The sequence below is a fragment of the Drosophila busckii genome, chromosome 2L (genome assembly GCF_011750605.1).
Source record: "Drosophila busckii strain San Diego stock center, stock number 13000-0081.31 chromosome 2L, ASM1175060v1, whole genome shotgun sequence".
NCBI lineage: Eukaryota > Metazoa > Arthropoda > Insecta > Diptera > Drosophilidae > Drosophila > Drosophila busckii.
In genome coordinates, this window is record NC_046604.1 from 11,333,723 (window position 1) to 11,359,765 (window position 26,043).

General features: G+C 38.0%; 2 protein-coding genes across 3 annotated transcripts in view; one reads left to right on the forward strand and one right to left on the reverse strand.

The window, feature by feature from the left end:
* Positions 1-252: 252 nt before the first annotated feature.
* On the forward strand, positions 253-2,312 carry LOC108600480 (ras suppressor protein 1). Of its 2 annotated transcripts, none has more exons than XM_017988103.2 (3): positions 253-639; positions 1,428-2,049; positions 2,114-2,312. In XM_017988103.2, exons 1-3 carry the CDS (start codon positions 504-506, stop codon positions 2,202-2,204), a joined length of 849 nt encoding a protein of 282 aa, XP_017843592.2. In that variant the 5' UTR covers positions 253-503; the 3' UTR covers positions 2,205-2,312. The 2 variants fall into 2 exon arrangements, with proteins under 2 accessions (XP_017843592.2, XP_017843601.2); XM_017988112.2 differs by lacking the exon at positions 253-639 and adding an exon at positions 911-1,080.
* A 1,374-nt stretch (positions 2,313-3,686) lies between these two features.
* The window catches only part of LOC108608381 (disintegrin and metalloproteinase domain-containing protein 10), a 109,621-nt gene continuing 87,264 nt past the window's right edge, over positions 3,687-26,043 (reverse strand). Inside the window, 8 exon segments of the mRNA XM_033294918.1 lie at positions 3,687-4,350; positions 5,237-5,798; positions 5,861-6,766; positions 6,768-6,908; positions 7,907-8,141; positions 8,204-8,364; positions 9,000-9,146; positions 11,175-11,650. Of these exon segments, the coding sequence (XP_033150809.1) occupies positions 4,178-4,350; positions 5,237-5,798; positions 5,861-6,766; positions 6,768-6,908; positions 7,907-8,141; positions 8,204-8,364; positions 9,000-9,146; positions 11,175-11,650 (2,801 nt within the window). The 3' untranslated portion in view covers positions 3,687-4,177.

Sequence of the window (26,043 nt, forward strand, 5' to 3'; positions counted from 1 at the left end):
GATTGATCTTGTTGGCTCTGTCTGTGTGTGTGGGAACGACGTAAACTTAAAATGATCTATTTTATTTTATTCAGTTAGTCGTTGGCACGCGTGGCGAAAGGTGACGCATTCGCAGCTCTTTATATTTTTGGCTATTTTTGTAATTAATTCTATATATTGTTGTTGTTGTTTTGCAGTAGCGCCTGCAGTGTATGTGTTGCTGTTGTTTGTTATATATTTTTGATTGCATTAAATTTTGCCACATTTATTATTTGATTTAAAAATATCACATAATATAGGTCAAGTGCATTATTTGTGTGGCCCAGTGACACGCAATATTGTGAAATCTAATGCAAAGCGCTGGATAACAAGTGAAAATTGCAAAAACAAAACAGTTGCCAAAACTGTGGGCATAAATCTCAAACAGTTTGAGTGCCACTGTGCAAAGTTTAGCCAGCAGCTGGTAGCGCCAAGTCTCATTCAAAAACCATTGTATACAACATTGTAACTAGAGTTTAAACAAAATGAATCAGTGCTTACCAGTTAACGCCAAGGTGTCCAAGGCCAAGAAGGTCCTAGATGAAGCGCGCGAAACACACAACCGCGAGCTGGATCTGGTCGACAAGGGATTGGTGTCATTCGAGGAGCTACCAGGGCTATGTAAGTATACGGCGTTTTAATAAACTTCGACACCTTAAAGCGCGCACTTCATAAACACAAAACACAAGCCGCACTTTAGCGAATTAAGCCACAAATATTAGCAGCAACAAACGTGAAAAGCCCTGACACAAACCAATGCACATTACAGTTTTGCAGCCGTTGTGGTGGTCTTCGATAATACAAATTGCTGCTCGATAGGTCTGCACATAACATCTCGCTTACACCAGTTCAAAAATGCTGTTGCTGCACTGTTCGCACGCTGTTGCTTACAGTGGTTTGAATATAGAGTGAAATAGTTGTGAATTTAGTATACACTTGTTTGTAATCGCACGAAAATGTCGAAGGCAAAGAAATTATTAGATGAGGCACGTGAAACACAAAATCGCGAATTGGACCTTGTTGACAAGGGTCTAGTGTCGTTCGAGGAGTTGCCGGGTCTTTGTAAGTAATAAATGCGACCAGTTGGAAAATATAAAAGCCCACGCAAACATTGCGATGACGTCATGTAATATTTATAGTGTTTATGGCTAAAGCATAACACATTTCGCTTGCATTTTAACATAAAAAGTTAATGCATAACATAAACGTTTACTAGTCTTAGCACATTTTTAAGTTATATGCACTTGAGGCAGCAAAAACTCAAATTGTTTGTTTAAATTACAAATGTATACAAACAGGGCGGCAGCAGCTGCTATGGTTGTCTCGCTTGCACTGCCTGTTGCGTGCGAACAGCTGTTAATGCGAGTACACTGTGCACTCGATAATACAAACAATTTACTTATTTGCAGTTAACATGTCCAACATTACACGGCTCACATTGTCTCACAACAAAATCACGCTCATCAATCCCGGCATTGCCAACTTGCTGAATCTGGAGATACTGAACCTCTCCAACAATCAGCTTACCGAGCTGCCAGTTTCGCTGTCGTCCATGCCCAAGTTGCGCATATTAAATGTCTCCATCAATAAACTGGACAACTTGCCACGCGGCTTTGGCGCTTTCCCAGTGCTGGAGGTGCTCGACTTGTCCTACAACAACTTGAGCGAGCAAGTGCTGCCCGGCAATTTCTTTGGCATGGAGACGCTGCGTGCTTTGTACTTGGGCGACAACGACTTTGAGTACATACCCAAGGAGTTGGGTCAGCTGAAGAATCTGCAGATTCTGGGACTGCGTGACAACGATCTGTTGGAGCTGCCACGCGAAATTGGCGAACTGATGCGACTGCGTGAGTTGCATATACAGAATAATCGACTGCAGGTGCTGCCGCCAGAGGTGGCGCAACTTGATTTGCTAAGCAACAAGTCGGTTATGAAAATGGAGGAGAATCCCTGGGTCAATCCCATAGCCGAGCAGTACTTGCTGGGCATAAGTCATGTCATTGAATATCTGAAAACAGAGACATACAAAATGTAAGTCATGCACTTACATATATACAGAAATGTTGAATATACAATTTCAATTTATGTTTTGCAGCATCTACAATCGTCATATGCAGGGCGGACGTGGCGGACCACCGCCTCCAAAGGCTGACAAGAGCAAGAAGGCGTCTCGAATTCGCGCATAGTTTGCTGCACTTGAACCAACTGCCAATCAATGTTTTTCATAACCAAATATCAATTGTTTGTATACTAATTCTTAAGCATAAATGTACCTAATATTTAATTTTGTAAACAGTGCCTTAAATAATAATATTTAATTATGTTAAATGTGTTTTTATATGTCTAACATGTGTGTGTTGTTGGCAATAAATAAATAATAATGATTGAAAACACACGCGCTGGGTTTTTATTTTATAAAATAGTAGTTTTCTTGTTTTTTTTTTATTATTATCATTTCTTATGCTCATTCTTCTTTTTTGTAGCAGTGTCTTTAGCCTTAAATTCAATTAATTAATTCATTATTTAATACAATTAAATTAATAGTTAAATGTTTTTTGTTTCTGTTTTGTCAACTGTTGTCTTGCTTTTAGAAAAACTAATATCATAGTTAAATCCTCAACGTTCTCTTTGCATTTGTGATGTCAATTTAATACGTATATTATATATATATAAATTTAAGTAATTACTTTGCTTTAAACTTATGCTTGTTTTGTTTTGTATATGCAATTAAATTTTAGTTACTTTCACTTAATGTATGCTTGTTAATTATCTTAGATTTCTTAGAGACTTTCTTTATATTTACAAGTTTTGTTCAGTTTAGCAAAAAGTAGGAAAACAATTTAAAACAATGAGAACACACAGCTTGGAAAATGCAATAAAAAGAATAAGAAAATACAGAGAAAGTGTGTATGAATATGCTACTACTATTAATGTTGTCTTTCTTTGAGTGGTTCTTGGGTTCCAGAACTTTGGTGGTGGTTGTGGTGTGTTTTGACAAAAAACCAATGAGAGAGAGAGAGAGGGAACCCACAACCGATGTTGTCAGTCAGCAGAATATTTGTTATTATACAAAAACAAAAAACATAAACTAGAAAGTACAACAAATTGATTTACGAGTACTTAAAAAATATACACATACTGTTATGGAGGATATATAACTATTTGTAGTAACATTTAACATTAAATCAGTTGCATCGCTACAAACAGCTCGTTAATACATAAAGCTTTAAACCTAATACGAAAAGAATGACAATAAAAAATCGCACATAAAAGTTACAAATATATATATAGGTATATCAAATTATATATTAAAAGTATAAAAACTAAAAAAGTGTATGTTTAATTATGATGTAATTGTTCGCTTTGTTGTTGTTTGTGTTTTTTTCAACATTTGTTCTTTGAAAGGAATTGCAGCAGCGCTTGAAAATATTTTTTTACACGGATGAAAAAAAGAGGCTTGGAAATTTAATTTATTTTCATATAGACTGCTTATTTGCTTGTGTGTTTTTATGTATTTTTATCTTTTTTTTTTTAGTTTACAAATGCAATTTTGACGGCTTTAATTAAAGTTTTGGCCTTTATTAAAAGTTAAATACAATTTAAATGCTTTGCTTTTGCTTTTTGTTGTTGTTGTTGTGTGATAGCCCTTTGATTTATTTTTACAGAATATATATATATATATATTTGCGCATTTAATTTTAATTACTTCTTTGTAAATGTTCGACATTTATGCTTTTAGTTTTACTTTTATTTTATTTACTTTTTTTTCTGCATACATTTTTATTTTGTGTTTTTGTTGCCGCTTTGTAAATAAGTACGCACAATCGTTAAATATGTATATATATATAGATTTATATGTATATATAGCAATTTGCATTTTTAATTATTTATAATAATAATGATTTGCTTGCTTGTTCAATTAATTTAATAAAAAATATCGTTCAGTTTTGCTTTCTTGCTGCTCTTGGTACATATGAATTTAGATTTTCGCTTTCTATCATGTTTAAATAAAAATAATTAGCATAAAAATTACATTTACATTTAATTTGAGTTCATTTGATTTCGGTTGTTGTTGTTGTATTTGTTGTTGTTGCTGCTGCTGCTTCATTTGTCGCTTTGCTTTGGATTTTTTATGGCGCTCCGATTTGAGTTTTGGTTGTCAAACTTTATTATCGCTGGACGCCCGCGTCGTCGACTCGTACTGGCCACGCCCCAAAGCCGCATAGGCATCGGAGTAGGCGTGCTGCTGCTGCTGCAACTGTTGCTGCTGTTGCTCATGCAGCGATGTCGGTCGACTATAGCTTACTTGTAGCGGCGGCGGTGGTGCGACGCCTGCGCCCAGGAAGAGAAATGCAAAAAGTTAAATTAGTTGTGACTACAATTTAAATTAACATGCACACACGCATAACAAAAGTTTTTAGTTTTAGTTAGTTAATAACAAAAAACATGCCGTGTTTAGTAAATAAAATATTTGACAATTAGTATTGTTAATCAAAAATTGATGCACATGCAATAACAAAAACAACAACAATACAAGAATAAAGGCAACAAACTGCAAAAACAAAACTAAAAAGAGAGCAAGGACTGCATATACAAAAAGAGAGGGGGGCGGGGCACGTTTAGTAGAACAAGTTGAATAAAAAGTTGTAAAAAAAAGAGAGAAACTTTGCTTTTGTTCATACCAATTGCATATCGAATTCTGTTTGAATATCAGTAATGGTTTTTTGATTATTTTGTTGGGGAAGCTATTTGATGGACAATGTTTTGTTGTTTGGGGTTAACAATATGGCATGTTGTTGAGTTGTTGTTGTTGTTGTAGTTGTGGTTGTTGGTGTTCCAATTCCGTTTAGTCTTTTATTGTTGTAAATGGCGCTTGCTGCTGCTGCTGCTGCTGGCGCTGCTTGTTGCATATTAATAGCCAATGTGGCAGCATGTGGTGGCAACAGGCAACAACTATTTACACTGTGGTTAGACGCTAAATCATTTGTTTCTCGAATAAAATAAAATTAATGTTGTTTGCTTGGCTCACAAGCCTTGAATGTGGAACTGAAGCAAAACGTTGTGCATGGGCAACTTTGATTTATAGTTTTTCATAAGAGCAAAAAATAAGAGAGAAAAATTGCACAAATATGAAAACAAAATCAAATATATGTTTGTGTATATGGCTAGCAAATTGGCTACAGGGTCACACGCTAAGCGAGCGAGGGCTGAAACGCACCTTTCGGCGCATAAAACGCTTGAGATTGTTGCTGCGGTGAGAGTGCATGTTGCTGTTGTTGTTGTTGCTGTTGCTGCTGCTGTGCATTGGCCGGCGGCATTGGCAGCGGCAGCTGAGCACGCGCTACGACGCCACCGCTGCTAATGGCCGCCTGCACACCACCACCAATGGCAGCCGCGCCCGCTGCCGTTGTTGCCTGCTCGGCGCCATACCCGGAACGTGCTGCTGCAGCTGCTCCTGGTGCTCGTCCACTGCTGCTGGGACGCGGTCCACGTCCATCGCTGCGTCGCGCTTGATTGGCAGCTGAATTGCGACTGGCATGACTTCCGCCTGTGGGCAGCGGCACAATCGAATGCCCGCCCTGCTGACGATCCCACTCATGCGGATGCGCATTGTGATGATGCGAGCGACTGCCATGGCGTCCACCACCACCACCAGCACCACCACCTCCTGCACCGCCGGCACCACCACCACCACTACCTCTTTGTGGATAATGCTGCGCTTCATGTGCTGGCGGCGGTATGCTGCGTGGTCCTGCGCCACGCTGATGCGGATGACGTTGCTGCAATGCATTATTTGATTAATAAATTAATTAATTAGTTAGCTGATGGATGGATGACTCACCATGCGTCGTATTGTGTTCATTGGCGCACGCAGCGTTTCGCTGAAGCGTCGCGCACGTCGCTTCTTTGGATTGGAGCTGGGCGTGTGCACGGCACAGCATTTGATGAAGGCGCCCATGACGACAATGAAGCAAACGCCCATGAGCACCACCAGATACCAGTTGCCAGTGATCCACTCGGCTACAGTTTGCAGCGTTTCGCGGTTCAGCAGCAGATTCTTGAGCCGCACAAGCGGCCCATCTGCATCGACAGCGCGACACTTGAGAAACACATCGCAATAGCCCTGGAAGTTATCGCAAGGCGAGCCCGGCTGCAGGCTTATGCCACCCGGAGCAATATTATATTTGGCTGCAAACTCGCTGGTGCTGCGACAGGTGCTGGTATCGTTGCCATCCTGGCAGGCCAGCTCGCACAGCTTGCGCTTGTCCACGTGCGGCAGCGTGTTCGAGGTGAGGAAACACTTGGTCATGTTCCAGAGCAGGCAGGGCGAGCCACTGCACTCGCCGCGTATGCAGAGCGCGGTGCCATTGTTGCACATGGTCTTGTCGTCGCGATGACGCGGCTCTGGGCACTCGGCTGTGGTGCCGTTGCAGGTGCTGGACCAGCTGCATTCGGTCTCCTCCTTGCACTTCTGATGGAAATGCGTGGGCACAAATGTGCACGAGTTGGACAGACAGCAGGGTCCCTGCGAGGGCGAGCATTGCGTCTTGGCGCGACGTCGACAGCCCTTGGCGCTGCTATTGAGCGACTGATCGTACTCGCTAATGAGCCGTGGATAGCAGCAAATGTCTTTGCATTCCTCCTCATTGAAGCCGCAGTCACACTCCTCGCCCGACTCCACAATCTTGTTGCCGCAGAAGGCGCCCTCCGAGGCCTTGAAGCAATCCCGTTTGGAGTTGCCCACCAGCCACGTCCAGCACATTGGATATATTGCGTATGGAGCATGGCGAGAACTTGGAGTTGTTTGGACGATCGCCGGAGGTGGCGCTGGCAAACATTATGTAGTTGCCATTCAAACCGCCGGGACGGCATTCCTGTGGATAGTCGTGCTGTTGATACAGAGAATAAATAAATTAGCAACTTTTTTAAGCACAAACAAACACTTATAATAATTCAAATTAAAAGTCTAAAAACATTTAGCTAGATCGCTATCGATATTCAAAACACTTTTCTCACTTATCGAGCTTAACAGCAGCTGTCCTTAGCAGAAGCTGCAAACTTAACATAACACTGCTCAACTTAACATAAAACTCTAGCAGGCGCATTTAAAAATAACGGACTGCACTTTATAACTTTAGTTGAGATTGTGAAAGTAGCTGTGTAGATATATTAATATATATATTTTTATATATATGCTACATTTGTTGAAACACGCACTTAACTTAACTTGCATTTATAAACCAACAGCGATCAGATCATAGACCGCATAGCTTGAGCTCTGGTCACCAACTGAACTCACCTCGCTAAACCCGAAACTTACACATACAACGACGTCTTACAGAGCAGAAGAAAAAGAAAAAAAAGATGCGGCAGCGAGCGATCAGACATGCGCTCAGCTTGAGCTGCACTGAACTACTGCACTCACTCCCACGCTAAGCTGTCGCCTCGTCTCGCTAGGGCCGAAGCTTACACATACGACTGCAGCGATGCTCATATCGTGTGCGTCGCTGCCTAGCGTGAGGGCAGCGCTGCTGAACGTGGGTAAAGTGAGAGAGCATGCAGAAATTATCTAACGTAAGAACTGAGAAGAACTAGCGCTCTCTTTGACTAAACACCACAGGTGGCGTGATCGACTAAGCTATGTTTTGCTTGTTAAATCATTTAAGTTCACTGCCACTTGATTACTATCACTAATCAATTAATGTAAATTTGGAATTAAATTGCAATTATTATATAATGCACAGTAAAATATTATCAATTATTAATCATCAACTATTATTAAACTTATTTGAATTTCAAACAATTCGCAATTGAGCAAAACCTTTAAAATAAAATTAGTTTAAGTACTAAAATCTATAAAATTGTCAAAACATTTCTTGCAACTCACCGGTGAACCAAAATTGTGGCCAATCTCATGAGCCAACGTTAGCTGCGATACCTTGGGCGGCACACGACTGTTGTAGTTGACGAATGTGATGATGCCCGTGTTCAGAGAGCGCTTGGTGCTCTGGTACTGCCCACCGACTGTCTCCGTGTACGTCTTGTACTTCTCGCAAATGCCGCCCGAGGCGCCCGATGCGCTGGCCACCCAGGCCAGACCCAAAGTGCCGCCCGTAAAGTCTCTGTGGGGGGAGGCATTAAACATGGTGCTAAACTGCTTAGCAAACTACAGTGAACAACTTACCTGTAGGTAAAGACATAGGCTAGGCAAAAGTCTGAGTGATCTTCAAGCGAGTGCAGATTCAAAAAGTTGGACACATCCATGTGCTCATTGCAGAAAGCATTGTGTGGTCCATTGTAGGCATTGCGGCAAGCAGAGTCATCATCGATTTTAATGCGTTGCACCTGAAAATAAATCAGAGAATTGGTTTAAAATGCATTAATTTGCATAATTCTATTCATGCCTATATATTATTCAAATAAAGCCAAATATAGCAACTTTTACTAGTAAAAAGCATTTAAAATTAAATAAAATTAATAGCTGAGTCTTATTCAATTATAAGTAATATATCAGCTCTGCTTGAGTTTCAAATGTATTCTTAAATAAATATTTGTTTGTCAATATTTTCTTTTAGCCAGCGACTGTTTAACCTAAAATAAATATGTCAATAACAATATTGCTTTTAATTAAAAATTTACTATTAAAAAAGCTGCTCCAGTATTCGCTGAATCAATTTATTTTGCTTTTGTAAAATTTATGAAAAATTTCAATTAAATGTGCCAATCATTTTAGCTTTAAGCCAAGCTCTTCGCTTGATAAACTCCAATACCAGCAAAAGCAGTTCACACTCAATTATTGGCTGTCGCTCTCTCTCTCTCTCTTTCTGTGTGTTGCTTCCGCCCTCAAATTCTCGGTTACAGTCGCGAGTGCTTTGTTCTTAGTTCTCGCCCATTGTTTGACTAACGCTGGCGGCTGTTGGCTGTTGCCAACCACAGGGGGCGCTGCTGTGCTGTGCTGTGCTGTGTAGAGAGTAACTCACCTCAAAGCGTATGTTGCGATGCTCGGTACGTCCATCGAACTTTGTGTTGCGGTAAATGTAATTAACGGCTGTCACATGATGTGCAATCAACGATGTGATTTCCTCGCGGGTCTTTACATCCACCTCATACTTGCGACCACGATCGTGCTGCAAATTAAAAGCAACAAAAAAGTATTAATTTATATACAAGAGTCTAACTTTTAGGCTTAATATAAAGCTCAAAATCCAAACCCAAGCACAGACAAAGCATAAATATATATAAATGTGTGTATATAGCTCTATATACAACAACAAGCACTCTTCAAATATATTTGTATAAAAATGCAAATTCAGCTAAAACCCGTCGAATAAATTTTTTTTTGCTGTTCGCTCAAGTTTTATGCGCGCGATGAGCGCTTGGCTTTCAAATTCCAGCAATGGGGAAGGGGGGTGTAGCTGGGGTTGAATTGGTAGGTCTATCAACGCACCGCTAACGGCAGTTCTTTTTTCGGGGGTACCAAAAATCAAAATGCCGCTGGGCGTTAAAACAAAACAAAACAAAAATTTCGAAGTAAACAAGTGCGCACGAAATTCCAAGCTACACATATAAATACCCTGGCTTTTGTCTTAAAGCTGATTGCATACACTTTGCTACGCTTTTGTTGGCCCCGACTTTACTCTAGGGTATAGCACAGACGTCGGCGTAGGCAACGTTGGGGAAACGAAACAAATGCGCGAATTATGCAAAACTCATTGCAAATAAACAGAAAAAAAAAATAAAGAAGCAAGCGCTGGAGCTGGAGCTGTAGCTGGGCATGGCAAACGAATAAAGGATATTGCGGTGCAAGCCCTGACGAGGATGTTGACGTCGACAACGTCGCGCACAATGCGAAAAAATGAACGTAAACATAAAGTGCGCGCGGCAGAAAAGAATTGCGCTGTGGAAAATGAAAGGAGAAGCAACTTGGCTGCTGCTGCTGCTGTGGGGGTGCTGGCTGCTGTCAAAAGAAGGAGGTAAGAGCTAGTAGGCGGCTTATAACGCTTGATTGCATGGCACTGCACAGGAACGTAGCGAAACAGGTCAGCTGATTGGATGATTGCTTTGAAGCTGGGTTGAAACAAAAGTGATAGACACCAAAGTAAAGGCCTAAACTAGAAGTCAGCTCTAGCAGGCATTAATTAAAGCAAACTGCTTGAATTAGTGCTGAAGCAAGCGCTTTACATAATTACATAATGCAAGAGCTTAGGCTTGTTTGATATTTGTTTGACAGCTGCTTAGCTTAGCTTAATATGCAGGTGTGTTGATTTAAAATGTAGTGAGTATAACTAACTAAAAGTCAGGCTGCAAAAATGTTGCCACAATTTGCTTAACAAAGTTTTTATGCATTAGCCTGTGTTGTGGCTGTGAGTATAATATTTTTATGTAGCATACTTATTGGGGCTTAAGTCCAATTAAAACAGCATTAAACTTTAGTCAGCTTTACTTAACTTTGTGCCTCAACTTTTTATATACTACAGTAAGCATTCCATATAAACAAACTCAGCACAAGCAACAGCCGCCATAATTTGAAAATAAAAATTGCATTGAAAAATCTTTTGCAACACAATTCTAATTCATTAGTAATTTCATTTCCTAATTTATTTTTATTTATAAAATATAGTTGCACATTATTTGCTCATATAGAATGCTTGCTGTATTATTAAAACTAAAAGCATGTAAATTAATTACATTCCGCATAACTTTTCACTTCTAGCTGCGCATAGCTCGCAGCTCGCTCCCCCCTCATCCCACTTGTTGTTGTTGCATTTCTTGCGCTGCATATTTTTTGCTTGCGAACTGAGTTGGCAGTCGATTTCGCTGCTTTTTCTTTACAGCCAAATACAAAGTGTTGCCTATACACAAAAAATGGCGTCCGACTGGCCCGCTTTTCTGTCCGTCTGTCTGTCTGTCTGTCTGACATGGCGCAAAGAAATAAAAATTGCTAGAGTATGAGCGGGCATGAGCTTTTGTTTTATGCGCCGCAGCAAAAGTGAACCGTTTGCTCGTAAAAAAAAATTGCAAAATTCATGAATTTTTTTTACATTTTTTTTTTAAAGCTGACTGCTTTTAATTTGCTTCAACTGCGCGCCCCACCATCGCCCTAAGCAAACAAAAATTCACACTGTTTGAAATTTGAGGGGGGGATAGCAACTTACATCGGCAATGCCCTCGCGTATGTGTCGCCAAATCAATGGATCTGTTTGTATGTATAGCGAGCAGGTGTTCTTGTTGTCCTCGCGATTGCGAGAGGAGCTGCCAGCAGAGCTGCTGCCGCTGCCATTGGAGGCAGCCTGGCCGTTGTTGTTGTTGTTGCCACCGCTGGCGCGACGCACGCGCTCGTGCACCAGCTGATGCCAGTCGGCCACATTGGCCGTGTTGCCGAGCCGTCGTCCTGTGGACGGATCATAGAAGTAACCATCGGCATAGTTGGCCTCCTTGGTGTATTTCTGATGTGGAAACTTAAAGTCCTCCTCATTGTTGCTGCTGGTGTACTTCTTGGGCGGATGTTGTTGTTGCTTTTGCTTTTGCACATCCTTGGACATTGGCACGGGCAGCTCCTCGACTGCCGAGTTTTGTATATTCTCCATCCATTGGGAGACCTCCTCGGTTATGCCGCAGCCGGCCACGTGACCTGCAAGCAAGAGAAAGACGACAAAACAAAGTTTAAGTTAAAATTCAAGTATATAGACAGCTGCAGCTTCTTTTTATTATTTTCAGTCAAATAATTTTATGCAAGACTGAGTTGAAATAAAAATAAACAAGGCAGCGTAGCCCTGGCAAGGCACAAAATTATTTATGGGCGCACAAAATGAAAGCCACAAAAATGTAATTAAAACGCCAAGCAGCTCACACACACACACACACAGAGAGAGAGAAGCAAACGTTTGTATACAAAACTGTTGCCTACTTTTGCGCAGCGTGCTAACTGCAGCTTTAAATGCAATTGCCAAGCTTAAAACTATTTAAATAATTTATATATGCAATATTGTTGTGTGGAGTGTTTATAACCTTTAAAAGAAACACACACACACACACTCACACACATGTGGATTTACAACGGAAACGGAAACGGTTAATAGCAACGAGCCGGTAATGAAAATTTATTGTTTTATTGTTTAAGCACAGTTGGCGCTGCACTACATACAAACAGCTTTATATGTGTGTGTGTGTGTGTGTGTTTTATTTTTATCTTGACGCATTTTGCACGCGCTGCGCATACGAACAATTGTCAACGCTTCGTAATTTCATCTTTTTTATTTTGTTGTATTTATTTTTTAAAAGCTTGCCCGCATTTTTATGGTCTCAGCAATTTACATGCATTTTTTACATGTGTATGGTACATATCTTAAATGCCATATGGATGCGGATTGTTTGGCTTTGGGGCAGTAAGACAATACGCAGAGATTTAAATTAAAGCTGCTCGGCAATGCGCAAATACAACAGAAATATTCAATCATTTTTATAAATATTTTAACAGCTTAGTTGGGTTGAACAGTTGGAATTATAAATAAATAAGAAATAAAATAAATATAAAAACAGACTTCTTTTAATTGTAGTATGGATAGTTATATAATTTTCAAAAATTAAAGTAGTTGATAATTTTCAAAGCTTTAAAGTCGAAATTTAGCATTAGTTCTTTTAAAGTAATATAAATAAATAATTTTTATAAATATTTTAAAGCTTAGTTATGTTGACTGAAATAAACTTTAAACATATTACACACTTTTCACACTTTTATACTAATTGTAAAATATATAAGTTTTATAATTCTATCAACGCTAATTTTTAAAGCTTGAAAGCAATTGCAGCTCAAATTTAAAGCTCTGACGGCTATTCAAAAATTCCAACACGCTTTGTTAATTTCATTAATTGTTATAGCTTTATTCAGACCAAATTGGTGCAACTGCGGAGTACTAAAATAATTTAGTAATTGCTATATTTTTGCTTAAGTGTATATTGCAGTCAAGTGCGCTCAGCTCAGCTCAGCAATTGCAAGCCAAACTTGCAACTCGCTTGACTATTAAAAAAAATCCAACACGCCGCGAACGATTGAAATACTACTTACAATATTATATACTATACCCAACTAGTCTTGGGGCTTGGCATCTATCATTATTATTGCAAGTACGTGCTCAAAGCTGTTGTGCTCTTTGACTTTAAAGCGCAAGTTGCAGCTGCAGCTGTGTGCATTAAGTATTCAGTGCACTTTTCATTAAAAGTTTTTATGCTTCTCTACTTGAATTCTTTTGGCATTGCCGCCAAGCTGTTAAAACTCATAACAGCAGCTAGAGAGACACTGCCACAAATTCCCAGCTTGGACTCGCGCACGGAGCTGGGCCAACAAGCAAATAGTAGCTTACAGCTGTGTCATAAATTTTTATTTGTTTTGCTGCTATTGTGTCCAAGCTGTAGAGCAAAGGGACGGGGCTGCGGCATTATCATTAGCTGCCTTGCGCTGTTTGTCTTGATTATTGTTGTATTTCTTTTTTCTTTTTTTTTTTCTGCTACTTCAACTTTTGAGAGCGCTGCCTGACCTATGCCAAAGTGCAAGTCGCTCACAGCAGGTGCGGATTGCAGCCCAAAGGCAAAAGGCAACGCAACTGTGTGGCAGCCACTAAATACATAACACTCCAAGCCAAGCCAAGAATTCCACACACCGATGCTGCTGCTGCTGCTTCCGCATTTTGTATTACTAACCGCGCTGTCCCCCCACCACCCACTCGAGGGTGTAATTTGCATTTCAAAGGCAGACATTCCATGATTTTGCTCTGTGTTATTCTTTTTGGTTGGTTACCCTACTTAGCTGCTTGATTTTCATAAATAGCGAGTCTACAAGACTTAAAAAACAAATATTCAATAAAATAAATTATTAATTGTTTGCTTTTTATTTTACTTAGCTGCTTTGCAAACATTTTGTATTATTTACTAAGTGTTTACAGCTAATAAAATATTTATAAAAATTAATTTTTATAAATATCTGCAAAATTAAAGCTTGCCTATCAGTTTTAATTTTTAAATTGCTTGCAAAATTGTTCAATACTCAAAAGTGTGTTAAAACGAAATAAAATAATTGCAATTAAATTTGTGCATATTTGTTCGTTTATAATTTTATAAATCAAAAATGTGTTTAATTAAATTAAATTGTGCAGCATTTTTAATTTAAATAAAGCGCTTGACATTTTTGTTTTGCAATGCGCAGCAACTGCAGGTCGTATACTTGATTTAGCTGCAGTTCGTGCTGTGCTTTGAGCCAGCGCGGCATTTACATTTGCCGGATAAGCTGCCACTGCCGCTGCAGGCAGCGAGGCTGTGAATAGCTTAAGGTGGTCGTTGAAATAGGGACGTGGGTTGGACTCTCTCTCTCTCCCTCCCTCTCTCTCTCTCTCAGGCTCATCTTACTCCAATGACCCGTTTTTATTTTCATTTTTTATTTCTTTTACTTTCCTTTTGGCTCGCTTTTAAGGGCAGCTTTGTTCTCGGCAACGGCAAACGAAAAAAGAAAGGGGTTGCGCTTATCTCTGATCTCTCTCTGTGTGTGTGTGTGTGTGTGTGTGTGTGTGTGAAGGAGACGCTAGGCGCAAGCTGAAGATGTTGTCTGATTTTTTGGTCTTTATGCTTTGAGTGTGCGCTCACTCGAATTTGCTGCAGCCTGTAATCCTTGCAGCACATGTTGCATGTGTGTGTGTGTGTGTGTGACATTTCTGCATTTGAAGTTATCGCTGTCGCTGAGGCTGTCGCTCAATCAACAGCTGTTGAGTTCATTCGCTCGTCGCATTGCATTTTGTCAATTTCTCTTTTTTTTCGCCCACTCAACTTACTTTGGCTTTTGTGCCTTTTGCCTTCTCGTTGTGGCTTCATTTGCGAGATTTTACCTCCAGCAACCAGCAACTGCCCAACAACGTGCCACACTTCAATCATATTTTGCAGCAGCCAGCGCCGTTGAGATTTCTTCACAAAGATTAAAGTGCACTCGGGTGTTATCTTGGAGTCAGTTCGACACCCAATTTCTCTCTCTCTCTTTCGCGCTCTGCACTTGACGCTAAAGCAACTTGCACTTGTATCCAAGATTTCTTTTTTACTTTATATTGTGTATTTGCTTCTCTTTCTACTGCTCGCTCTCGCTCACGCTCACGCTCTTTGCTTGTTGCTCCAATTGCACAAAAGCCACGCGCTCGACTTATGAATTTTACAACTTCCGTTGCCAGCTCAGGGCAGCTTAGGGTTTTGTACTACCCCAACCCTTCCCCCTCCCCCCCCTCCGCACACCAACTATTTCTCTCTGCTTCGCTTTTAAACATGGCGTTGCCAAGGGATTTCAGCTGAGCAGCAGCTTCAGTCAGAGACAAACGGCGCTCAGACATGCAAGCGGCTTTTGTGGGCTGCTGGCCCCGCCCCCCCGCCTTCTGCTCGCATTTGAAGCCATTGAGGCCACTTGTGACCTCCGCACGACGCGCAACAAAAATGAAAAATAATCCCAAATTCAATTGCAAATGAAATTGAGGGCAAAATAACACCCACCAACTAAATAAAAAAAAAAAAAACGTGAAATGGAAAAAACCAACGACACAGAAAAGCAAGAAGAAGAAGAGCAACACACTCCAACATTCCATACAAGTCAGGGCAGGGCAGGGCACATCCCAAAAGACCAAAGCAGCTGCTTTCTACAATTTTGACGCTTTAAGCGTAAGTCGAGTTTTCTATGCAACAGAACAAGCAACAACAACAAGTGGCAAGAACTGTGGCAATCAAACGAATATTAAATGCACTAATTAAGAGAAATGTTTACAGATAAATTTAAGCAAAAATTAATAATATAATTCTCACATCTCATCTAATAGAATTTCCTAAAACTAGTTCTCAGAGTCTACAAAATGACTTTTATTTATTTGTGTATTTTAGAACATTTTTCAATCCTCAAATTATTAATTTAAATAAGTCATTTGTTAAGTTTAATTATGTTCAATTATTTTCGATTAATTGATATACTATTTGTTTAGCTAACTATCATATTATAAATATCAAGCTTAAGCTTAAGATCGAAAATATTTTCAAACATGTTTTTAATTAAAAGTATGAGTTTCTTTGATTTAATTGTTATTAAGCCGAGAATAAAAGTAATTTAATTATGTAATAAATTCATTACAATCTAATTATTGTTTATTATTTAACGTGTAATAAAATTCCCAATAATCGCTTCAAGTAAAATGTGTAAATAAATGTATCAACATTTGAGATAAATAGTATTCAAATATAGCAGCTAAAAATTTTCCACTCCATGAGGCATGAGCATGAGCATTTATTTTTTATAGCATACAAATGGGCGCTGCCAGAAGCAGCAGCAGCAGCAGCCGCATTGACTATGAGTTAAATGCCATGGGCGTTGTACATTAAATGGGCGTGACAGCTGCTGCGGGTGTGTGTAAACATCACACACACATTCACAGCAGCTTACAGTAATTTGTATTTTGATTTTGTAAATAAGAATAATTTGTTTATAAGTGCAAGTGCTTTTTGTGCTTTCTTTGTTGCTTTTGCTTTTGTTTTATTTGCTGTGTGCGCGTCTTTTGTTGAGCAAGAGAGCAATGCCTTAATTTGTTTGCTTTTGCAATTGTTTGTTTTAATTAAAAATGTTTTAATTTAAAGCAACAACAGCATTTGCTTAGCCCGCATACTTATTAATTTAAAATGCAATCAATGTGTTGCTACGCTGTTTGCTGTTTGATTAAAGCCAGCTGGCAATTTTTAATTGCAATTCAATCAAACGTTGCCAGCTCATAAGCAATAATTTCTTGTTGGCCAGTGTAGCTTGACGCCTTCGTGGCTACAACTGTCGCCGTCACCTGCGGCTCAACACTTGCGCATAAAAGCAAAAACAACTTAGCATAGCAACAAAATAAATAAATATATATATATATTTTTTTTTATAACAACAGCAAGTTGTACACGTGGTCAGACGACAGCAAACACTTTTCGCATACAAATTAGTTTTTGTGCCACTGAAACTTTTGCCGCTGCTGTTTTTTCCAACTCAAGCACATTAATATTAAATATATATATAGCAAATATATACGCATAGCTTTCAGTTAAAGCAACTTTACGAAGCTGTTTATACAATTAGAGATTATTTGGGCATTTCTATGAATATATATGGGTCGCATATATAATTGCATAACTTGTGTCTTATTGTTAGACTTAATATATGGAATTTATTAGCTAATAACTCGAGGCTAAATAAACAAATAAAAGTGAGCTTAGCTCACATTTGTTTTCAGTCTTTAATAAAGACTGCGACATATATTCGTTGAATTGATAGCAAAAAAGCATTTGAATAATTAAATATATATTTGACAGCTGCTTAAGACATTATTTATGCCATTTTAAAATAAACAAATATAATAATAAATAAATAAAAATTCCCAAAATAAGTTTAAGATAACTAAAAATATTAATAAGTGAAATATATGCATAACAACTGCTTTAAAAATTATTTTTGTCAGCAATTTATTGTTATTTGCTATAAATATCAGTATTAAGCGTAGTTTGCTTCACAAAAGCTTCGCTTAATTGCAAAAACTCTCTCTGTTTGCTTCCACAAAGATAAACAAGCTCCACACAGAGCCAAATGAAAATTGTATTTAAGCAATTTGTGGTCAAGGCTCAAGCAAAAAAAGTTGTAGCAGCAGCAGCGTCAAATGACAGGACATCAATGTCAATGCGATGCGTGCAAATGACGTAGAAATAAGCCAAATCTCACACACACATATGAGAGCGTATGTGTGTGTGTATTGCTCACTAATTAACGACAGAATAATTTGCTGTGCCATGAATGAAAACGAAGCATATACAGATTAGAGCTTCGTATTAAGAGTGAGTGCAAGGGCAGGGCGAGCTAGCTTGGAATTAGAAAAGTTCATTTTGGTCGAACAACTGTTTGGCTTTTGCTCCCAAAACACAACTTTAATTGAAAGCCTCGCTGCTGCTGCTGCTGCTGCTGTTGCTGCTGCCTCCAGCTGCTAAATTTTGCATGCAAGGCAAAGTGCAATATCAACAAAATGCACAGAGACTGCAGCAGCCAGAGCAGCCGCACACTCGGCGCATTGAGAAATATGTCGACTTGTCACACAAAGCACAAAGTTTCAATGGTACAAGCGCCTGACATTGCCACACACACACACACATATGCACGCATATATATATGTGTGTATATAAACAGGCATATAGACAGCTAGAAAGTCGGCAGTTTAGAGCGTACAAAACTGTGCAAAGATAAGAAGCCATTGCACAAGCATTTTGCAAACGATTGCAGCCGCATTTGCTCTCTGCCACTTTTATGTGTGGCACAGCTGAACGAAATGCACTCTGGGGAGTGAAAGAGAGTGAGACAGCTCACATATGTATGTATGAGCATGCTCTAATACTTCTATGCGGTTGGAATTTTCATAGCATGCAATTTGACCATAAAACAAATGAAGCATTTGTGGGTTTTTACCTAATGCAGGACAAACGACAAAACAGTGCGCGGCATAAGTTTATAAACATACTAAATGTTGCTGTCAAGTGAAGCACTAATTGAGTTAACACTGATTATGTGTGCAAAATTATAAAATTACACTTTTAGTTTGATCAACTGCTACTGTAATCAGCGTTGCCCATTTAGCTATTTGACTGACTGACCACTCAGCTATTTCTAGCTTTTTTCAAGCTTTTCTCAAGCGTTGCCAACACTGCTAGCAATCTACAGTTCGTTGCTTCATATTTTTTCTCGCTTGCACGCATGTATTGCTGCTGCTTTCATACAAGCTCTTTTACTCTTTTAGCATTGGATCTTGAGAGAGCGGCAAATTTCACTCTCTCTCTCTTCTCCACTTGTAAAAAGTTTACACGACCATACTCCACACACACACGCTTCAAAACGTATGCACACCACAGCTGCAGTGCAAGCGCATATTCACCACAGCTACGATTTCAAACGTTGCGCTCAGTCTGTGTTGAGTTTAAGCCGCTCGCGCTCTCTCTCGCTCTAAATTATCAAAGCAGCGATCAATTTACTGAGTAATAAAATAAATTGAGCATCAACAACAAGCGCTTGACCTACGCTAAAATATTAAAGCATAAATTGTATAAATTACGCTTGAGTTAGTCAATTGTGCATTTGTTATTAACTACGGGCATATGCTGCATTGTGAGTTCAACAAACTGCAAAAACACTAAATAAATTGCTTAGCTGACAAATTGCGAGCAACAACAACAACAACAACTAGCTGCAGCTAGTAAATCAGTACAAGTCTCATTTCCTCTATTGCTAACCAAAAACGGAAGCAACAAATATCATCAAGCCCAATTGCATTTGTGGCCCAAAACTAGAAATATTTACTTGCCCACAGTTCAAGTGGGTGTGTGGTGTGTGGGGGGCTGAGTGGGCGACAGCTTTGCGGTCATACCCATAGCTATTCAGATTTGAGTTGACTATGGCGCTGCGGCTTAGAGCCAGAGCACAAACTATACTTGATGAAGGATCCTAGTTGGTTAGCCAGTCGCTCTGTCTGGGCGCCTGCTGTGCGGCCTCAAGTGCAAGTAGATTAGATAAAAGACAGACATAGACATATTTAGGTATTTTGAAAGTAGCCAACGCAAATCAAATGAGGCTTCGGTTCGTGTTCGTGCCAGGTCATGATAAAGCTTTATATAGACAGACCCAGACATACTTTGCATGCACAACTTGTTTGGTATTTAACAAATGGCTGGGCACAGACAACACTTGAAAATGTTTTACAGAATTAAGCAAACAATAAGTAAAGTCTTAATGTGCAAGAGCGGTTTGAATAATTTTGAATAAATATTGCCGCTGCAATGAATTTGGTTAATTATGAAAGTTCAAGAGAAATTTTTATTATATAGAACAAGCTGTTAACTGAAAATTGGTATAGCTAAAGCGTATTCTAGGAAAAATTCTGAACTCAGATTACACTAAACAAAATTTAATTAACTTTGTTAGTGGGTGTTTTTTTCTACAGGTTTTTTGTGGTATAATTTTTGTATAAAAACATACAATTGTTTAATATTTTAAGCCCGTATACTTTATAAGTAAAAAGTTGCATCAATATAATTTGGAAGTAAATTTTTATTTCCATTTTAAAACCAATTTTGCTATAGATAAAAAATTTCATTGAACTAGCTTTTTAATTAAAATAAATAAAAATAAATTTAAGCATTTTGAAGAAGTTTTTACAGCTTTCAGTTATTTCTTAAATTGAAATATACAATTTTGATGCAATTTTTTCTATAATCAATATTTTTGGCAAACATGCCAAGCCGCCCTCGCTGGCTGTGCTAAGCTACAGTTATGTTCGCATTGTGCCACTGTTGTAACAACAGCAACAACAAGAAATTGAGGTATGAGAGCTTGGGCCAGCTCTTGTTGCCAAGCGTTGTCATCGTAGTCATTATCAAGTGGCTGACACCAAATACACACCCAGAACTGACGCCCGAAAATAACCATTGAAGCACTTAAAATCGACCACATGACAGTCGCCGCCAGCAGCGAACTCAACTAAACTCGAGTCGACTCGACTCGACTTCGACTCTCGCCGCTCTCCTGGACAAACGCCCACAAATCGCTTTATCGTATGCCTGCCATAAGCGATGGCTCTAGCTGTTGCTATCTCGCTCGCACATGTCTACTATATGTGCATGGACTAAGGTTTATCTTTTGGTTTCGAAGCGACAGCCAAACCGCAATTTTCAGTTCAATTTAAACTTGCCGAATGAAGTGTTCATTGCACTTGCCGCTGTTAGTGTTGTAAAGCGTTCAAAAGGTTGAGTTGTTGTTGTTGTTCTTTCAAGCGAAGACAAGCGCAAACAATTGCATTGCAATTTTTTTTATTGCTTAACATAAGCGATTACATATGTTTGAGTAATGGAACTTATAGAAATTTAAGTGGCTTAATAATGTTGCTTAAATTTACAGTAAAAATTCTGTTTAAACAACTGCAGCAATTTTTTCAAAAATAATTGTTTATATAGCAAATAATGCTTATATTGAAAAAAGTTTTCTAAGTACGTAAATAAATTAGTTTGTGTTTTAAATATAGGAAACCAGCTTAAGCTTTATTTATTAAATTTTTTGGGCAATAAGTTATCATAGATTTAATACTTTATTATATTAATGCTCTGCCATTTTTATCAACGTTTTCGGAATAAAAATGAAAAATTACAATTAGAAAATAATGCTTAAATTAAATATTTTCAGTTTTGATCAAATTTAAAATGCTTATGATTAACTGAAAACATTTAAGAGCATAATAATTTTTAGAATATTTTCAATATAAACAAAAATTGTAAGTAATTTGATTTGAATAAAACTTAAAGCAAAGACTTGTTTACTGTACTGAAAAAATGTAAAATTATTTTCAATATAAGCTATATAGAATGTTTACTGTATTTAAAATGAATTGCATACAAATACAAAGTATGCTCAAAATTTATACTAAAAGCATATAGACAACAATATTTTTCAAGTAGATTTTAGTTGAATATGCCATGTTTATGAAACAAATATTTTTGTATGATATGTATATGTATTTTTTTATAATTTTTTTTGAACACATGTATAATTATTGATAAAATTGCAATTGCATGCCTTGCGAACATAATCAAGTGGCTTAACGCAAAATGCTGTAATTGCCAATAGCAATTGATATACACACACAACCACACACACACATACGTATGTCTATCTGCTATCCTAATGCCCCTTTTTAATTAAACTCAAACACACATGACCCGTTCAATGCCCCAAACACCCATTGAGCTCAACATTTGTGGAGTGTGTGGAGTGAAGCTGAAGTCGAAAAATTTATGACCCACCCACTGACACACACGCCGCCCACTGAGGACAACTGGCCACTGTGGCACAGACGACAATTCAAACAGAAATTTAATATTTTAGTAGTTAAATTATTTGGCACTTGTAATAAAACAAACAACTTGCAGTTGCAGCTGTCTCACTCTCTCTCTCTTTCTCGCTCTCTAACAAGTGCAAAGTGGTAAAATGTAAAACTTTTTGAAACCACATTACGGGCTTGTCACCCAAAAATTGCTCAGCTGCCTCAATTGAAGGACTTTTGCCATAGTTTGAGCCAAGCGCGTCTTGTTTTTGTTGTTTTCGTCCTTGGCTGACCAAATGTTGTTAAATAGCAAAAGCAAAATGTAAATATGCAGCACCAAGATTTATGCATATTTTGTGCAGGGGCGTGGCGGGCGTAGCGTGTGAGCAAAAAGTGTTTGAAATTGTCCTTGGGCGACGTTTGCTGCTGCTGCTGCTGCAGCTGTCACAAGGACATGAACTGCAGTCTACACTGAATTATGCTGCACAAATATTTTAAGTTAAATCTATGTTTGAACTTGTCTTCGTCATGTCTCTGTGTGTGTGTGTGTGTGTGTGAGCAATTGTAAACGCAATTGGGCACATTACGCATACGACATGTGGCAGACAAGTACAAAAGACTTGAGTGCCAAATGCAGCGTCGTTTGCTTTGTTCAATGCTTTGTTTGTTTCTGAGTGATGGCAGCATGGAAATATTGTTAACACACATTTGTTTAATTAACTAAAATTTAAGAAGAGATATATATGACTTAAACAAAACAACAAAATAACAAAAAATTAAATTCAAATATTCACAGTATTTTGTTAAAATAAAAAATTGCATATTTATGAAAACTATTCAATGCATTGAATTTTAAAATTATTTAATTATTTTAATAGAAATAAATGTGTTTGGAATTTTTCGAAATTTAAATAAAAATATTTGCAATTTTAGCTAAGCATATGCAGATTATAGTTGAATATATCCAATATATAAAAACAGCAACTTTTGATTTGTTGCTAACTTTATAATAAAATCTAACGCGAGTTTAGATTTGATTTCAAGCGTAAAACAGACTTTAGAATAAAACCAAATGCTTGCCAACGGGTCAATTCACAATTATGCAAAACAAAATTCATGTCAGCATAATTGATAGTCTCTGTTTGTGTGTGTGAGTGTGAGTTAAGCCGTGCTTTGCATACAGAGACAGACAACGGCGCATCAATAAATATTTCAAGCTACGCCGGATAGGCAAAGGAGGAGGAGCAGACAAAGCGAAAATACGAAAATGCAAAATGCACGGGGAGAAAGAAAAACCGCAGCGAGCGAGGCTAATGGCAATGAGAGAAAGAGACAGGGGCGGGTAAGGAGAGGGGCACGGGTAAAGGATTTTGGGTGTGGAATGTTCAACAATTCAATTTGCCGCAAAACTCGTTATAACCGTGTACAAACGGCCAACAAAGCGTGCGGCATGTGGCAAGAGCCGTTGTTGCATGCCACACACTCACACACACACACACACACACACACTCATTGTTGTTGTTGTTGTTGTTATTTTGGAGCAACCATTGCCAAGTGCAAAATGTATTTAAACCTGTCGCCTGGCACCCTCAACATTTGTTGTGGCTGTCTGTGTATTTATGCAAATGTTTAAAAGCACACACACACACACACTCACACACACACTGCTTAGTTGTGCAACACACACACAGCCACATTTGCTGCTGCTGCTGCTGTGGCCGAGGCATATTTGAGTGACATTTGCATTTAGCATGAATTAACTATTGGCCCAGTCCAAAGCTTAAGCCTGAGCCTGCAGCTTATCTTTACACACATTGCACATTAAAAAAACAGCAGCAATAAATTAAAATTAAATGCATTGCTAAAAAAATAACAATAATGTTATTAAAAATTATTTACACTCACTTAACTCATAACCATTTTGATTACCTTTCAGTTTGAGTTAATCTAACAGATTTCAAGTGGAATTTAGTTCAACTATCAATAATATTAAATGCATTAATAAAAAAAATTATAAATTATTAACACTCATTTAATTCATAGCCATTTTGATTGCCTTTCAGTTAGAGTTAATCTAATGGATTTAATTTCAAGTAGAATTTAGTTCATTATTTATAAAAAAAATACAAATTATTTACACTTATTTAATTCATAATTATTTTGATTACCTTACAGTTTTACATTTTAGCGAAAGTAAAATAATATTAAGCATTTAATTTCAAGTAGCATTTAGTTCAATTATCAATAATATTAAATGCATTGCTAAAAAATTACAAATTATTTACACATTAGCTTTCAGTTTGAGTTTCACAAATAAAGTTTCCATTTAAAAAATTCCATCAATAATCAGATTAAAATGTTATTAAAAATTTCAGCATTAAATGTTGAAATAGCAGAACAAATCAAAAGCAGTATATAATAATTATATGTAAAACTTCAATTTAATATAGCTATTGTATTTAATCTAGTTAGATTATAACCCAAGACTTCACTTAAGCTGCTCATAATTCCTCAGTTCGATTGTCAAGTTTGCTGCTTTTATTTAAATTTAATTTAAATTGCACATTTAATCCCTATTAAGTTGCTCTGGCAGCAGCCGCAGTTGTGGTCGACTGTAAGCCCATTATACAACTCAGACTATTGTCAATAACTTGTTGTGTCAAGGCAACAATAAAAATAAAATAAAACAGCTGCCTGGGCTTTGACTGTGGCTCATACCTGTGCGCCAAGTGTAGTTAACTTTATACGTGGGCATAACCGCTAAGTGTCTTCAAATGAAATGTAACTAATTGAATTTAAAATTTCGTTAGAATTATTTGCAATGTGTAGCCAAAAATTAAACTAAATATAAAGCTATTAATAAAGTAAGCTTATGCTTAAATTATATTTATTTTATATATATTTTTATATATTTATTTATTTCAGTAAGCGGCCACTAATAAATCAGAAAAGCCCAAAATTTATGACACCCAAACAAAAATAAATAAAATTGCAACAAATTGCAAATAATCTTATTAATTTAATAAATTCAAAATATTTTGCATAATCTTTAATATTAACAAATTATTTTTAGCTAGCGCAATTAATAAATTAATGATTATTACATTATCTTATGTTTATTATATAAATATTACGACTATAGCTGCAAATATTTTAATTTATTAGTTAACGAAAGGAAAATATTAATAATTATAGTTTAAAATATTATAAAGATTATTGCTATATTAATTTGTAGTGTATTTCAAATTCGTCTGTGCTTGTCGCTCTCTTTGTTTTGTTTGCAACAACAAGTTGCAGTTGCTAACAAGAAAAATTCAGCTACACAGTTGGGCGTTGGCATTTTTAGTTGGAAGACAAGCAAGAGCGGAGCAACAATAGCAACATAAAATGCAAATATTTATAACAATACTATTGAGTTTGTTGATTAAACTGAATGCTGTAGCTGCAATTGACAACGACAAGGCGAATCCCGTGAGTGAGTCGCACGCATGCAAACTAAATGAGAAATTAATTAAATTTAATTAAATTAAATGCAGTCACTGACGCTGTTCAAGGACATGGAGGGCGAGTGTAATAATTATTGCTTTGGCATAGTCAAGCCAATACTGCAGCAAACGAAGCAGCAGCAGTTCACAGATTTGCAGGACAAGATCAAGGATCTGTATACGATAATAAAGCAAACAGAGCGGCAGCTAGCAGCGGCGCTTATAAAGTTGGGCGTATGTGAGGATGCAAGCAAAGGACGCGCCACAATGAGCGACGAGCAGCTGAAGCGGCGCACAGAGCAAATGACTGAGCTGCAGGCCAAAGTGAAGCAGCAGGAGCAGAGCGTGAGGACTATGGAGAGCCAAGTGCAGAGCATGAGCCGCAGCCTGAGCGTATGCGAGCAGTCGCTGAAGCATCACGAGCTGCAGCAGCTGCAGCTGCAGGATTTGAATGTGGCATGCAGCAATAGCAGCGGCATTAAGGACGAGCTGATCAATACGAATCGCGCATTGATAGAGAAACAAAAGGCAGCATCGCAAGCTGAGCAGATTAAACTGGAGCTCAAAGAGCGACGCATTCGAGAGCTTACAAGTCAGCTGCAGCAAAAGGATAAAGAGCTGTCAAGTCAGCAAATTAAACTTGCCAATCAATT